This window comes from Epinephelus moara, chromosome 20, assembly GCF_006386435.1.
Source record: "Epinephelus moara isolate mb chromosome 20, YSFRI_EMoa_1.0, whole genome shotgun sequence".
NCBI classification, from domain to species: Eukaryota; Metazoa; Chordata; class Actinopteri; order Perciformes; family Serranidae; genus Epinephelus; species Epinephelus moara.
This window is the reverse complement of record NC_065525.1, coordinates 20,596,416-20,612,998: the sequence shown is the minus strand read 5'-3', so window position 1 is coordinate 20,612,998 and position 16,583 is coordinate 20,596,416. Positions and strand designations below refer to the sequence as shown.

General features: G+C 39.0%; 2 protein-coding genes across 2 annotated transcripts; one reads left to right on the top strand and one right to left on the bottom strand.

Moving 5' to 3' along the window:
• Positions 1-32: 32 nt before the first annotated feature.
• On the bottom strand, positions 33-6,426 carry c1qtnf13 (C1q and TNF related 13). The gene is made up of 2 exons (XM_050072580.1): positions 5,546-6,426; positions 33-3,384 (listed from the first exon to the last, which is right to left on the bottom strand). The coding sequence occupies exons 1-2, from the start codon at positions 5,574-5,576 to the stop codon at positions 2,327-2,329; spliced, it is 1,089 nt and encodes a 362-aa protein (XP_049928537.1). The 5' UTR covers positions 5,577-6,426; the 3' UTR covers positions 33-2,326.
• Positions 6,427-7,847: 1,421 nt separating this feature from the next.
• On the top strand, positions 7,848-14,670 carry ube2na (ubiquitin-conjugating enzyme E2Na). The gene is made up of 4 exons (XM_050073890.1): positions 7,848-7,978; positions 11,324-11,570; positions 11,911-12,051; positions 13,415-14,670. Exons 1-4 carry the CDS (start codon positions 7,949-7,951, stop codon positions 13,459-13,461), a joined length of 465 nt encoding a protein of 154 aa, XP_049929847.1. The 5' UTR covers positions 7,848-7,948; the 3' UTR covers positions 13,462-14,670.
• Positions 14,671-16,583: the final 1,913 nt, after the last annotated feature.

The window sequence follows — 16,583 nt, the reverse complement described above, 5'->3', positions numbered from 1 at the left end:
AATGGCTCCTCCTCCTCTTTAATCTTTCTGAAAATATCACAATGAACTGAAAACATTGACTGAAGATTAAAATGTTAATGCCTGAGAGTCTCCCAGATGAAATATGGTCCTCTGTTAGATAGACCACAGGATGTATTTTTATACGTTTTGGCCAGTTTTATATGATTAAGGAATATTTAATGCCATTGTGGACTATTTTGATACCATTACAGTTGTTAATTGGTTTGAATTTTTAATGTTAGGTTCCTCCATTTTCTCTTTTTCATGAAGCTCTTTCTCTATATGTGTCTGTCTTTGTTGGTATACCTCTGCTATTGCTGTAGTTGTTGTTAATTGTGGTAGGCGTAATCAGTGGTGCCCCCAGAAATGTTTCATAGGGGTTGCCAGATGGGGCCACTTGAAAATCTTGGGATGGCACACCAAAACCAAAAGCCAAGAGTAAATTTCAGCAATTTGCTTATGCTTTTGAAGTATATAGGCTAGTTGAAAACTTGATCAATGCAAGTAAAGATCCACATCAATCCCGTTTTAATATACAGCTTTAATTTGAAGGAGTGCATTGATTGTAAGGAACAAAATATTCACGTTATGTAAATGTGTTGCAGTTATGTACTTTATGTATAATTATATTAATATAATAGCAGCAATTTTACAACAAGTATTGGTTAAAACAATTTAATACGCACACATAATTAAAGAATTTAAAGAGGAGAGTGAGAACGTCCATTTGTTTGGGAATCTTAAGATTATTTTAGAGCTAATATTAATTTTCACCCAAGTATAACTGGTCTCTTATGGAGTATTTTTACTTAATGAAAAAACTGAATGCTTTTCCTACAGGTGTCATTTAATCCTCCCCAACAATTTTGTTTTTACCATTGTATCAGAATACAGTTTATGCATCACAGCTACCAGTGGGGTGGGCAGATGGGACCACTGAAAACCTTGGACTGGCACACCAAAACCAAATACCATGAGTAAATTTCAGGAATTTGCTTATGCTTTTGAGGTACATAGGCTAGTTGAAAACTTTGTCAATATGGAAAGTGAAGGAAGTGCACACATATATATTTTTTGGTTTCTTATTTTACAGTTAATATCACTAATTATCTGATGTGCATGGACTAATATCAGTTTAGTTAATATTTCAACGTATCTATACATTTTAGGCAATTCATGGTTCATCAGATGGGCTGGTTGTCCTTTTCCTTAAAAAGACAAATGTACAACTTTAATTTGAAGGAGTACATTGATTGTAAGGGAGAAAACAAGTTTAGGTGAGACTCTTGAGTATCCATAGAACCCATTTTCATTCAGATGAGGTGAAAGCTCAAGAGACCCCTTTGAAAATGGACATGCCAGTTGTTCCTTCACCAAAATTTAGCCTAAATTTGGAACATTATTTTGCCCCTTCCCGACATGCTGTATCAACATGGTTAGAACTGATGCCTTAGGTCGTCTAGTTTCACAAGATACCACCAGTGTGTGCGCAAGTACCACAGCCTCAGCCTCAATCATTTTTGCCAGGGTGGGCGGCAAATGTATCAGGAGGCTAGGTGCTAATACAGGTGCTACTGCGTACAGTAGGAGAGACACTGTAGCAGAGCATTTAATAGTGGCAGCAGTAGTAGTAGTAATAGTTGTAGTGAGGATCAACGTTTGTGCAGACAACATACATTTAAATGACAGTGAGTTTGTACTCAATGCAACAGGCTGCATCATATTAACATTAGGAGACACAACACCTTTTAAATTTATTTAAGTGTATGAATTTGTTTATTTTTCTATTGAAACGCATGTAAAACATCAAACAGATACAGATATATCTACAGTATAAAAGTTACACAATAAGCCTATCATCACTACATGACCATGATGTATTCTAAATTTTATTTTTACAGTCAGTAGGTTTTAATAAACTATACATCATTTACATAGTATTCCATGCCATGCAGTCATCATTTTTACATGTAAAAAAAAAAAGCTTTTTGTAACATCTAAGTACAAAGAATTTTAAAAGTAAATTTATCTTTTAACAAAACCCAAATTTGCCATTTAATCTACAAGTTGTTATATAGACACATTTTTTGTAATGTTTTACAGCTAATTGCACTTAAAGGACAGAAATAACCACGTTACATGTTGTTAGTGTCAATAACTGTATCATAGCACCATCTTGTGGAGTCATTCGGCAACAAATATCCCTGGAGTTACTGTAAAGAAAATGTATTAAGTAGTTACACTATACTGACCACAGATTAATTATTCTTCTGCTCCATCAACATAGAAATGATCTACAGATTTTCTACAATAACAACAGATGGGGTTATGAAGGTTTAATAGATTCAGAGCTGACTGTTTCTGCTTCATGATAAACCAGGAAACCAGAAAAGGTGGTGTACCTCCCCTGGTTGCTGTAGACAGCGTAACGCTCATCCTGCTGACTGTACAGCCACACTTTGTCGCCGCGGCGGAGAGCCAGCAGCAAGCTCTGACTTTGCATCTCTCTTCTCTTTGAAGTGTCCTCATCGAACACCATCGCCTGCACCTCGCCCTTCCCGGTCATCAGCTTCACAGACACAGCCTTACGAGGGTGTTTCCCCACAGTGAAGGCGAAGAAGTAAGCTCCCGGGAAGTGGCAGGTGAACAGGCCTGAGGTTTTGTTGAAATGCCCCCCGATGTTAACGTATTCCACATCAAAGGTCAGAGGTGGCTTCTCCTGTTGCCTAATACTCTGACCTATGAATGTGGAGGTCCGCGCCACAGAGAAGGCAGACCGTGGCTGCTCTGACGTCTGACCTCTGGCCGAGGGGTCAGCCTGAGGGGGGCAGTTTGGATAGGACAGCCCTGATGGGGACAGGTGGTTGCTGATGAAGCCGGTTGGGGAGACGTCAGGATAGACGAGGTAGCCAGAGAAACTGATGTAAGGGCCAGCATTGCTGTACAGAGCATACTGAGGACTCTGCTGTAGAAGCAGCCACACTGTGTCCATCTCCTTCAGACTGATCATGACGCTTTGGCTTTGAACTTTCCTCCCTTTCTTTCTGTAGTCATCGTACGCTATAGCCTGCACCTCCTCTCCATTCTTCACCAGTATCACAGAGAGCATTTTCTTTGGAAATTTCCCCACAGAGAAGGAGAAGTAGTAAGCCCCAGGGATGCGGCAGCGGAAGTGACCGGTGTCTGGACTGAAATCCCCTCCGATGTTGACCATGAGCCTGTTGAAGGTCACGGCCTTCTGCTTGCCTCCCACTACACTGTTGGTTTGTGTGGCGGAGAAAGCAGAGCGGAGACCTGTGGCCACTGGAGGGGCGTGAAGGGGTGAAGCTGGTCCAGAGAAGGTGATCATGATGAATACACAAGCCAGGTGTGCGCCCCACCAAGCTAAAAACAGAAAGTCAAAGAAATTACATTTACAGATGACAAACAGAAGTCTCTGAAAGTTGTAGTGAGTTAGATATTTGAGATGTTTTTTGTTTTTATTTACTAGAGGTGGGACTAAGTCTTTGTTTGGCAAGTCATGAGTTAGCCTCAAGTCTTTGCACTCAAGTCTCATGTCAAATCCCAAGTCAAGATAGGCAAGTACTGAGTCCTAAGCTTTGAGTTTGAGTTGAAAAGTCAGTCATACATCCATCTGTTGATACAGATTTTTTTTGCTTGCTTTTTTTTTTACCCATTAGTTTGAAATCGTGTTGTCTTCCATTTGTTTTTGTTTTTTGTTGTTGCTGTTTTGTTTTGTTTTTGTAATTAGTTTGTATACCCTTTGTTTTTATCGTTTGTCTTGTTCTTATTTTATATGATTTCTTTTGGCTGTTAATGTGCCCTTGACTTTTTGTGTACTGTACAGTAATCGCTTTATTGCAAAATAAATAAAATAAAATAAAGTAAAAGAGTGAATTTTACAAAATGTAATGCCATTTTAACATCAGAGTAATAATATATTAAATTTACAATAATCATGAATGCTTTTCAAAATTTAAATGTTTTTGTTAAAACAAGTTGTTGTATCTCTGTCTGTAATTTTAACTTGCATGTTTTGCATACTGCAAAACTGTATTTCAGTGAAGTAACATTAGTTCTTTGTGGTTCTCCCTTGCAACTTGACTGGTTGCAGTCAGAGTGGTTTAAAAAAGTGGATCTGGAGAATTTAGTGTCGACTTGCTGGAAGTGAATTGTGTAAATTTTAACTGAGTCAGCTTTTTAGTCTTTGGAGGAAGGTATCAAGTATTTTCTAGTCAAAAGACTCAAAGAAAAGGGTCCAAGTGAAGTCACGAGTCAGTGGTGTTAAAGTCCAAGTCAAGTTGCTGTCTTTTTTTCTACTTTTTCAAGTCGAGCCTAAAGTCTTCCAATTTGTGACTTGAGTCTGACTTGAGTCTTAGTCATGTGACTCGAGTCCACACCTCTGGTTTTTGCTGTACAAAGTAAAAGTCCAATCTTGTAGCTCCCAACCTGATGGTCAGAACTCCTAAAGGGGTCAGAAGATAAATCTGAAGGGGTCAAAAAGATGATTAAAGGAATATTTCAACATTTTTATCCAGGGGACAAAACTGTTTGGTTGAACTGCTGACAACTCATATTATGAGTCTTGTGCAACAGACTAAGCTAAACTCATAATGCCTCTATATTTAATATTCCAAGTTGATAAGGAAGTGTGGCTGAGCCCTGTCGAGATCGATCTGTGGGAGCAGCAGCCCCTGTAATGTGGCTGATATTGTCTGTTCTCTCTGTGCACTGAGAGAAGGGACTGGATTAGGTGCTGGTTCATCTGTTCCTGTGTCTGTGGAACAATGGAAAACTTTGGAGGTTTGGTGAGGTGGGGCAGGGCAGAATGCAAAAAGATACCTCTTAGATAAGTTGCCGAAAATCTGTCATTACATATTATGTTAATGTTTTCATGGAAAGCTTTTAGAATAATTTTTTAGGGACTTAGTTTGTGTACATTCCTGTGATTCTGCCATTTTACCTTTACCTACATTGAAGAGTATGCCATATTCTGATTCAGATAGAAATGTATTATCTATTTTAAACAAATTTGCTATTCTTGCTTTAATATTTCATAATGTTTGCTTACAGAAATAGATCAATATGAACTGCCACAAGCTCAGATTGGTCTGACAAACTTCCATGGTCACAACTAAATGAGTGGAAACCTTGCACCTGGAGGACAACAAACATGAGTGGTAATTAAAGGCTCAGATTTTACACCTGGCTGTTTCCGCTGTTGCCTGTAATAATAACATATTTTACAAAACACTAATGATAGATATTTAGCCCTAAACTGTGGTGGAAAAGTCAAAGTCAGTGTCAGGAAATGAGTGAGTTTGCAAAAGACAAGCTTTATAGGAGTCAGATACTCTCACCTCAAGATTAAAATCAGCTTTTCAAAATAACACTTAAACATTTCAATATTTTTTCCTTTTCTTGTTGAGTAAAATCCATGTTATGTAGCAAAAAAAGACCAAAAAAAAAAAAAAGATCATACGTAGATACACCTTTCTTTCCACTTCATGCTTAAAAGAGAAACCAACAGAAATATCAAACCCACCTGCTGGGATATGCTGGGAGAGAAATTGCATGCTGGACTTCGTCTACATAGACAAGTTTTCAAATAAAGTTCCTCTTAGTTTGCTGCACAGCTAATGCCCATGTAACAGGCCTGACACCCAAAGGTACAATGTGTCTGTCCATACAGACATGCCAGGAGGAGGAGCTTCGACTCCCCTCCAATCTGTAGCTCCCATTCAGCCAGCAGTGCTAAAAAAAAGTGAAAATGCAGCTGTGCCATAGCCTTATTGGCTCGTGGAAGTCTAATTCATGCTTTGTTTTGTCTAAGACAGATAGAGGAGCAGTGGGACACAAAGTTTGGGTTTACAACTTCAGAGAAACTTTTGCTTCCAAATCCAGCAGACAATTTAGATAAACAAGGTCCTGGATTTGGAAGCACTGAAAATGAATGAAACTGCTAAATAATGAGCTGCCATATTAATATCCGCATAGCCAAGGTAAATTTAGAGTTCTGCTTCTCAGGTGCTTTACAGTGGTGCCCCCAGGTGCTTCCCTACTGCCCCCCAAACTAATGTAGGCCAATAGTACTGTCTTTAAGAGGTTGTGGTGTGCTCATTTTTTAAGCTAGAAGGTAGTGGTATCTTGTGAAACTAGACAACCTAAGGCATTCACTGGTACCAACCATGTCATCATAGCTTGTCCGAAAGGTGGCTAAATAACTTTCCAAGGTTAGGCTAAATTTTGGCAACTGAAATGGCCACTTTCAAAGGGGTCCCTTAAACTCTCATCTCAAGATATTTGAATGAAAATGGGTTCTACAGGTACCAACGAGTCTCTCCTAAACTTGGGAATGCTTGTTCCCAGTAAATGTTTTCTTCCTTACAATCAATGCACTCCTTCAAATTAAAGTTGCGTATTTCACTTTTTAAGGATATGGACAACCAGCCTATTAGAAGAACAACAAATTACCTAACATGTGCAGATACATGACATATTAACAGGATTGTTTTGGAATTCTGAATGTTAGCTCTACTTGTATTAGTCAATGCACATCAGATAATTAGTTATATTAACTTTAAATTAAGAAATTAAAGTATTTCAGTATACAATTCCTTAACTCTCTTTTGGTTTTCGTGTGCCAGCCCAAGCTTTTCAGTGGCCCCATTCTGGCTACATCTCTGCAAATTTTCATGGGGTGCCACTGGTGCTGTAATGCATAAACTTCATGCTGATGCAATGGTATAAACAAGAGTGTTTTGGAGGGTAAAATGACAACTCAGCAGCTGTAGGAAAAGTATTCAAATTCAACAATTATACTTGTGAAAATTAGAAATAATTAGTATTGGCGGTAAAATAATATTGAGATTCAAAACAAAAGGATTTTCTCACTCTCCTTTTCAAATTATTTAATTATGTGTGCGTTAAATGGTTTGATCCATTACTTGTTGTAAAATTGCTGCTATTATATTATCGTAATTTGTGTGAGTTTTTGTCATTTGTCTCGTACTCACAAAGCTATGAAGGCTAAACTTAAAGAGAAGAATGAACTTTTTAAAAAAGGGTTTCATTGCTGTCTAAATAACAATTGTCTTGATGGCTCTCAGATATTTTATTTTATTTCATTTTTTTATTTTTTTATTTTGTCCGTCTGCCTGTGGCCTACAGCTTTGTACTCAAGGGGGTAGGGTTTTATTTATTTGTTTGCAATATTGGGGGATGACACATATGAAACAGGGGGTTGGGAGTCCTCCCACTGGAAATTTTGAGCATTTAACACTTAATTTCCTGTATTCTGGTGAACTTTTATGCACCAGTGTGTGCCTTTTCTCCATCAATTTAAGGTGGAAATGTCTTTATTTTAACTCAAAATAAGAAGGTGTAAATGTCAATACAATTGTTTTAATAGAGTCTGTGAAATTTTCTTTGAATGACTGTTTCTCATTTCAAAAACTTTTAAACAAATTAATTTAAAAAGAAATCTTAAATTTGTTTCTCTGCCAGTATCACAAAATCCAGGGAATTATCCAGAAGTGTTATTAATGCATTACTTCAGAAATTGATTTGGTGGGTAAATTACATTTATTATATTAACATATATTTCTCTAATGTTGTGATAAAATATGTTATTATAAAGACCAAACTGATTTTCAATTCGTCAAAGTGAATATTCAAATTTTGCTCACTATGAGGAGGTGCAGGGCTGTAGAGTATTTTTTTAATCCTTTATATTATATTAATAATTACTTGTGTAATATGTATGCACCAGATGGATTCTTGCCCTGCCTTTTCTTTATTTTATTTTATTTTTAAATTATTGCCTCTCTCCATCAGCTACATCCACTGCCATGACGCAGAGAACCCGGAAGACGTGTGTTTGCTGTCAATGCCAACGACAGAGAGGAGATACTGAGAGCTAAAATAAAAACCCCGCATTTAAGACAAGATGGCAGGACTGCCCCGCAGGATCCTTAAGGTAATTATGTCACACTTTACACGGCAGCAGCACGTCTTACTTTTCTGTCATGGCCAAAACCCTAACGTCACATACACCGTTTAAACTCCTAACGGTTTTGTGTGCTAACTGTAGCATTTAGCTCGCTAACGTTAGTTTGCTAAAGTAACTTCCGTTTCATTCCCGAGCCCAGATACACCGAGCCACGGCGGGTTAAAAATACACCAAGCCCTCGTGAAAATGGCGGATAAATGCCGGGATTATCGTCTCTAAATATACTTCCCAAGCACTACAGTGTTCTAAAGTTGCTTCCGATGAGGTTGTGGTGCAGACTGAATGGCTGGCTAACGAGGCTAACTATGCTAACCCCGGCTAGTTTGTTAGCTTTGATTGTGTTAAATACATCCATGGGTTGAATGATAAAACAGGGTCGAGCTAAAGCTAGCCTGGTAGCCTGATATGCATTCTCAGTATTATGCTTTTCATTTAAGCCTACACTAATTTAAGATGGCGTGTTTGCTTCTTCTAGTCTTTTCTTTTGGGACAGTTTCGCTTTTTATTTGGTGAAGTTCGTAAGTTAGCTATCAGTGAGTTAAACGATACGCTAGCACCACATCTTAGTCATACATGTGGTAACGTTGTACTTACATAGAAAATCGTAAACGTGTAAAACTTTGATTATAAGTCACTTTCACTGCAGACTGATATGGGGGAGCATTAGCAAGTAATGTTGGCCATCTAAACAAAGAGGGTGTGAACCTTATGATACAACAATATGACACAGTGTTGTCACTGGTAACTGCCAATCATTTGCTTTAGGGAGAGTTGTCTTCCCTGCACCTTACAATATGCAAACCCAGAATTACAAGAGCTGGTGTCATGTGTTACAGGTTGATCAGAAGATTTTTCCAGTGAGTGTTGCCATTAATGTTTTCATTATACAAATTAAATATTAATCATTAGGCCTATGAAGTGTCGAAACCATTAGGTTCCCAGAGAGGTGTATTGAAACTGCTTTCACTGTCTGACCAGCAACCACATACCCCCAAGTATTTAATTTATAAGTTTATGAAACACAGAAAAGCCAGCCAGTCTTCAACTTGTGAGCATAATAGTGACTAATTTTCATTTAGCCACTATTTCTTTATATCTTTAATGATAATAGACAAGCCTTACAGAAGCCCCTGCCTTTTTCCTTTTTCTTTGGGGAACCCTTACAGCGCCTATGCTGTAATATTGTGTACTTGCAAGGATTCGTGTATTGAGTTTTATTCAGAGAGCAACACAGGAGCATGAATGGTGTCCAAGAGAAGGTTGCACAGGTGGGCAAGTAAGCAAACCACAGACCAGTGGTGGTGGGAAAAGGTGGAAGGGCTGGGAACAGTACTTAGCGCCCTTGAGCCCTCAGAGCGTGTGACTGGGACTGGGAGCCCCTCTCCCGTCTGTGTTTTCACTGCATGGTTTTGTCTGTGGGTTATCTGAAACATTTCAGGAATCTCACTCCCAGTTGCATTCAGGAAAAAGAACTTTGAAAACAAGAGTGCCGGCTGCCGGCGAGCTTGACTTGACTATTTGATGCTTTTTTTTATATGTAGTTATTTATTTATAGTTCTGATGTCACGTGTGATTCAGATATCACACAAGGCTGAGTTTCACACAGGCACATGTGAACACTAGGTTTTTAGCTTCATATAGTAGGATAATTGTAGTATCAGTACAGTTTGGAGAATGCAGGATGTGCAGTGAAGAGATGATGGCACTGCAGTTTGTACAGCGTGCACAGTAGTGAGCTTGAAGTAGCTTCTTGGTAAAGGCATCTCTCAGGTGTGTCAGTCATGCTGCCTCATGCATACTACAGGAGATACCGGACACCTGCTCCTCTTTCACAGCACAGGTGTGTTTCTGTAGGTCACTTGGCTGTCACTATGAGTTGGGAGAGCCTTGCTGCAGTGGCTGATGGGAATGAAAGTAATGGTCTCCTGTGGTGCGGTGGCTGAGTCAGTGTCACCTCTAAAAGACAGTTACATACTGCACTGAGAGTCTTCGGAAACACAGCATTCAGCCACTGCTGCAGTCAAAGCCACCCTCCCCTCTGTGTTAAAGGATAAAAGCCAAGCAGACTACAGTCCACCTCCTGCCTACCATCTCTGTTGGGAGAATAATAGTGACTCACAACTTTTGTGCAGCTCTCAGGTGTGGGCAAGGGCTTCTATAAAATTGATATATTTGATAAACAAGTTTTACTAATATCAAATAACAATTCCTAAGTACTCTTTGATGCAAGTATTATTTATTTTGTACCTGAAGTATTGAAATTGTGGATAACCTTGATTGTAAGCTTTCCAGTAATCAGAGAAACACAATCTTCTGTTTGTTTTTGAGGAAGATATCTGTGTCTTTTGTAGGGTGGGCATCAATGTAGATCAACTTAAAGGGCCCCCGTCTCCTCAGCGGTTGTTCATTCTGACATATAGTTTAGCATGTAGGAAAAATGTGTTCAAATTGAAAGGGGTGAGGTCAGAAAGTGGTGGATTTCTGATGAGATGCTCCTTCTAGGGATGGTAATGGTTAACCACAAAGAATATATTTGACTGTTTCCGCATGTCAGCCTACAGGCTAATGTTGCTACTCCTCAGTTTACTGCACTGAGCACCAACTGGGTCTGGAATGAGCACGTTTCTGCATGTTAATGTGCCTAGCTGGCTGGCTGTAACCAGTGCTAACAGGAAGTACAGTAAAAGGCAAGGCATTTACATAATATAATACTGAAATTTCGCCACCTCTAAATAGACAGTGCTTTGAAATGCAGCGCTAAAGTTCACTCAGTCATGCAAGTGCCAGACTAAAAGGAACGGCCTCATGGATACATCACTTTTTATTTTTTTTCTTGAAAATCATCCACTAATTTACAGGTTAATAGGTGTCGGGCTATCAAAAGCATAATTAAAATAAAATGAAATAAAAATGGCTTGTAATAATCACCTCATCTCTGATATCAACATACTTTTTGCACTTGTCATTTACAAAAGAAACAGCTACAACGAAAACATAGTCAGGAATTCAGATTGGTTGCTCTGCCCCCTTGTAACTAAATGGCTGACTTGTGTGGTATGACAGATGCTCTGTGCTGCATCCTCTTTAAAAATCAAATTACTCTCAAGTAGTGTGTGCAGTCGTGTCTCAGCACTGACTCCCCTGCCCTACTTGAACACAAGGAGTTGCATCCCTCCACTGAAGTATGGCGTTCAAAAGCATTCCTCCTTACACATTTTGCAGTGCAAAGTGAAAGTACTTAAACGTGACACTGACTGGTAATAAGGTGGCACCATTATAAAGTTAAATTCGTTGTGTTTTTTCCTCCGTCAGGAAACTCAGCGTTTGCTTGCAGAGCCTGTCCCAGGCATCAAGGCAGAGCCAGACGAAGGAAACGCCCGCTACTTCCATGTGGTCATTGCCGGACCTCAGGATTCACCTTTTGAGGGCGGCACGTTTAGACTTGAGCTGTTTTTACCAGAAGAATATCCCATGGCAGCCCCTAAAGTACGCTTCATGACCAAAATATATCATCCCAATGTAGACAAGCTGGGAAGAATATGTCTAGACATTTTGAAAGGTAAGTCAGTTACAGTTTATGCTTGGCCAGCTGTGTGTGGTGTTTGTCGTGTTTTACAGAAAGCTCGTCTTTTCCCCGTTCTGTCTTTGGTCTTTTGTGTCTGGCTTGTTACTGTAGGAAAGCCTGTATGTATTGTGTCCTCTGATGTTTGGCCTGTGAATGAAGGGCTTTGCCAATTTATCTTGCTCAAAAGATCAAGGGCCTCTTATGTTACACTTTTGACCCCTAACAGGAGCTTTGTGGCGCTACCACTGCACCACTGTCTCTTCACTGCCCCTGCAGCTTAAAACACAATTTTGTCTTCTTTATCTCTCTATTTCTCGTTCTTTTTTTTTTTCAGATAAATGGTCGCCAGCTCTGCAGATCCGCACAGTGCTGCTATCAATCCAGGCGTTACTAAGCGCACCCAACCCTGATGATCCCCTAGCAAATGATGTTGCCGAGAAGTGGAAGACCAGTGAAGCTGAAGCCATAGAAACAGGTAAGAGCTATGATCTGGCTGTGATCAGCTGAGGGTTTATTACACTTTCCACCTAACTCTTGGCTACTTCTCTCTTTCCCCTCCGTCATTTGGAGTACAGGAATATCTGACATAAATACACACATAGGTACAAAAAACAAAACACTGTATGATTAACTGTGCACATTGGGGAGGGTTTTTGTATTTGGTACTGTGGTACTTTTTTAACTATCTTTACTAGAATTATTTGTAACATATCCTTATAATCTCAGTCAGGCATAAGCCTGGAAGGAAACGTGTTTGGTTTTGTGTGTGTGTGAGTCTGTTGTCCTTTATACACAGAAGTCGTGCTTTAGGGCCGCTACAAGTCCTGTCTTTGTGCTGCCATTGCATTTTTACAAAGAACCAATAAACGGTGGCATCGTGCCATTCCAGTGTGTGACTTTAGACAAGAGGCGTGACATGTAAGACAACAGCGTCTGCCTCTAGTGTGACATGTAACATACTCATGGGCAGCGCTTTATAAACAATAACAATCACATTAAATAACAGTCATTTACTGTCCTTATTATATGGCAGCTGATCTCGTCCTCTGCTCTTAGGAAAGGAGCTCCCAGACCTCATTGTTTTCCCAATTTGCGGGCATTTTCGGCTGCTGTTCTTCTTCCTTGAGTTAGCTGCTAACTTGGCTAGTTAGTTAGTCCTCTTGCAGTAGGTCACATGCATAAGACATCATCAATACATCACACATGTGCCACCCATGAATGAGCACGTCCTGCCTGTTTATACAAATGTTGTTTCTGTGCTGTTACTACCTCCAATGTCGGGATAAAGGTGAGACAAATCTGTCCCCCAATTCCATGATTGTACCTGTTATACAGAACAGCAAGGCGACATAAGTTCATGATATTCGCGCATTGAAGAGGCAGAGTAAAAGGAGCTTGTGAGTGTGTGTATTCATCTGTCTGGACTCCGCAGCTAATCTCGGATACTACTAGACCAAGTCAACTTATATTTTCTGTGCACATTTATGACTGTATGCTCATTGCTCAAGGACTTCTCACATTTTTTCTTTGCTTCTGGGATCTGAAATGTATCCGTTGTAATTAAATGAATTGCCCAAGTGGCCATGACCAGCCTGGAGATCTGCTCTCTACTCAGTGCACTTTTCTAGTTGTACACTCGGTTACTGAAATGTAATAAAACTACAGTACTCCACACACTCCAATACTAAATTAAAAGAAAAACTAAGAACATAATAGAGGGGAAAAGGATTTTCAGTTTCATTAAGATAAACATGTCTTAATGCAGTCTTTGCAACAACGCCATATTGTTAATATTTATGTGACTCATGTTCATATTCTGTTTGTTTTTTTCTTTGCAGCCAAGACATGGACCAGGCTTTATGCTGGAAACAAGAATGAAGTGTAGAGCAGCCCAACAAGTGAAGATACAAGTAAAAATCAACTCCTCATGTTCTGCCAAGACCTCTTCCTACATCATTTGCATTTAAAGGACACAGTCTTAAATATATATACATATATATTATAAAATAAACATGAATATATTGTAAAGGAAAAAAAAAACAACTGCTGACAATTGGTGATTTAAATGCACACTAGTAACGAAATGAATTGTCTTTGTCCTAACTCACTACTGTTCAAATGCATGGGCAGAGGTTTTAGATCTACTCACCTGGCTTTCTTTGTCCATGATTTTGGGAAGCTTTTGCCAACTGCTGCTTTAACGAGCACATTTCGGGAGGGGTGGGGGGGTTGGGGGGTCTTATGTCCCACATTTTTTGGGGGGGGGGGTGTTGGAGGTCCTGGAGGTTCTGGAGCAGTGAAATGGGTAGGGAGGAGAGAAAGGCTAGATGTGGTCAATATAGTATACTTTTTACATTTCTTTTAACTTTGTTTTCTCGTGTCGCTGTTTGTTTATTAAAAGCAGCTAACTACTACTAGCCCACTGTATGTAGACACTCACCTGGAGGTCACTCGTGCTGTGTAGATGGCCCAGAGGGATGCATAAACTAGCCCTGCTTCTTCATCAAGTCACATCTGGCTGCATTGAATACAAAATAAAAAGACTGAAAACCAAACTGAGCCTGCCATTGTCACATTAACGTTTTCAACCGCTCTCAGTGTAAAACGTAGGCTTGTGGATGCCGTTGGAGAGTGTTGAGTGTAGGGTGGACATTGTGGACCTTTAGTTTTAGCATGTATGTTTTATTACCATATCCAGTCTTTTCTATGTGAATCTTTCTCGCTCTTACTAACTACTATGCGTTTTCTCCGTACGCCCTCACAGTCTAACGCTAGCAGACTCAGTGGTTTACTTCTTCCAATGGCATTTATTTCACAAAGCAGTGGTTACATTTGAGTTGTCAGTTGTTTGATGGTGAGAGTTGTGGCGACTGGCGGAGGTGAGCGGGATTAAAATTTGAAAAGATGGACGAAGGCTTTGACTCTCAGCTCTTGTGATTGGTATTTTGCTGAAAAGTGTGTATTCAATTCACTGTTTGTAAATTCATTCTTTCTATTAATCTGGGGAGGAAGTTTTTTCCTGCTCTCAGAATGCTATGAAACAGTCCACCTGCATACTTCTATGTTCTGTAAATAAAATCTGTTGATTAATAAATAGATGCTTGTGTGTAATTCTTGATGGTACATTATGTATGCCACTTACTTTGTCCAATCAGACGTTCTCTCAACAGGTTGAGAGGACAGGTCACACCTTTATGACTTATAAATTCATGGATTTTGTAACCTCACCGAATCCCTTTTATATCTTGACTTCAATTTGAGGTCTTAACAGATATGATCAGTGGTATAAAGTAACCAAGTACATTTACTCAAGTACTTAAGTACAGTTTTAGGTACTTCCATTTTTTGCTACTTAATACTTCTACTTCACATCTCAGAGAAATATTCTCAGTTATACTATATACTCAGTTACATTTATCTGACAGCTTTAGTTACTTTGCAGATTCAGATTATTACAACAAAATATCAACAAATAAATTATGATGTATTAGTATAGATTAAATTATGATAAGCCTATATAGATACCAGGGGAACATTCACAAGCTACCCAGCAATGTAAAGTAGGTTAATTAAATTGAGCTTCACCTTTACCAGCTACAACATTAAAGCAGTGAACACATAAATGCATCGATAATTGGGCCATTCTGCATAATGAGGACTTGTACTTATGATCTATAAAGCATATTTCAGTGCTAATACTTGTGGACTTCTACTTAGGTAACATTTTGAATGCAGAACTTTAACTTGTAACAGTGTTTCTGCACTGTATTGCTTTCGATGTTAATATGTTCAGTATAATCACAAGTTAACTGTAGTGCAATATTTCCCTCAGCAGTACTGTGAAATAGGAATATTAAGTCACATAAAATGCATGGAAAGTACAAGAACCTCTAAATTTTACATTACTTTGATTAAGTTGTGTCTTTTAGCCACCAAGAAAGGTAGAATCTTTACTTTTAGGTGCATTTATTCTAGATGGTGTACATGTATGATTCTAAAAAATAATTGAATTGTGACTAATTAATGTTAGTCCACTAATTAAATAGTTAATTATATTCAGAACAATTTATGCAGCTGATTGTGTAATTTGGGAGCTCCTGTTGAGTTTGTATCAAATATTCATTTTCCCCATATACATGAAAACAGGTTAAATTTAGCAGTATTTCATTAACATACTTCTGGTCATTATAACTACATTTATTTAGCTAATTAAATATTCTCATTTTATTTAATCATCAGTTGTTTCCTCCGTCCTTCCCAGTGGACTGTTATTTCAGCAGTGCCTGAGGGTTGAGGTGACCCGGTCTGACTTTCTGTTGGGTACTAGAGGTGTCCCCCAGATGTCCTTTGTGGGCACCAATCTATTTCATGCAAATCTTTATACAGATTATATTACTATATTAACGTGTTGCTGATTTAGAGCACCATGAAATTACAACTCTCCCCTTGTGCACTGAATAATATTCTTAAATGCAAAGTCATACTGTTCTATAAACCTGGTGACTATAGCCTTCACACAGTGAACATAAACCTTAGCTGTATGTCCTCTGCAGCCACATGGATCTGGTTCAGTCAGACAAAGTTCAAAAGACTCTTCAGAGTTGTCCCAGTGACCTGGAAAGCTGTAGACTGCATGTTCCCATGTCCCTGACATTTCAGTAATGATCTCTGCAGAGATGGTATGGCAGGCCTACCTTTAAATCCTCATGAGAGCCATAGTGCTGCTTTGGATGTGGGTCAGGATCATTCATAAATCCATAATGATTGTTTTTTTTTTTAACTAAAGCCCTCCCCTTTTTAAAAGCACTTGCTGGAAACAACCTGAACTGAAGCCATCCAGCTAATCAGACACTGTCATTTTTAAACACCTCTAAACATTTTCACCCTTGAACACACCCTGTGGTTTAAAGACCGTCCTCATCCAGCAGAGGGAGGCCTTGAGCTTTGTGACATTTACACTCAGCAGTACATTACATACTTCACTACAAGGTGCTTTCATACTGAAAC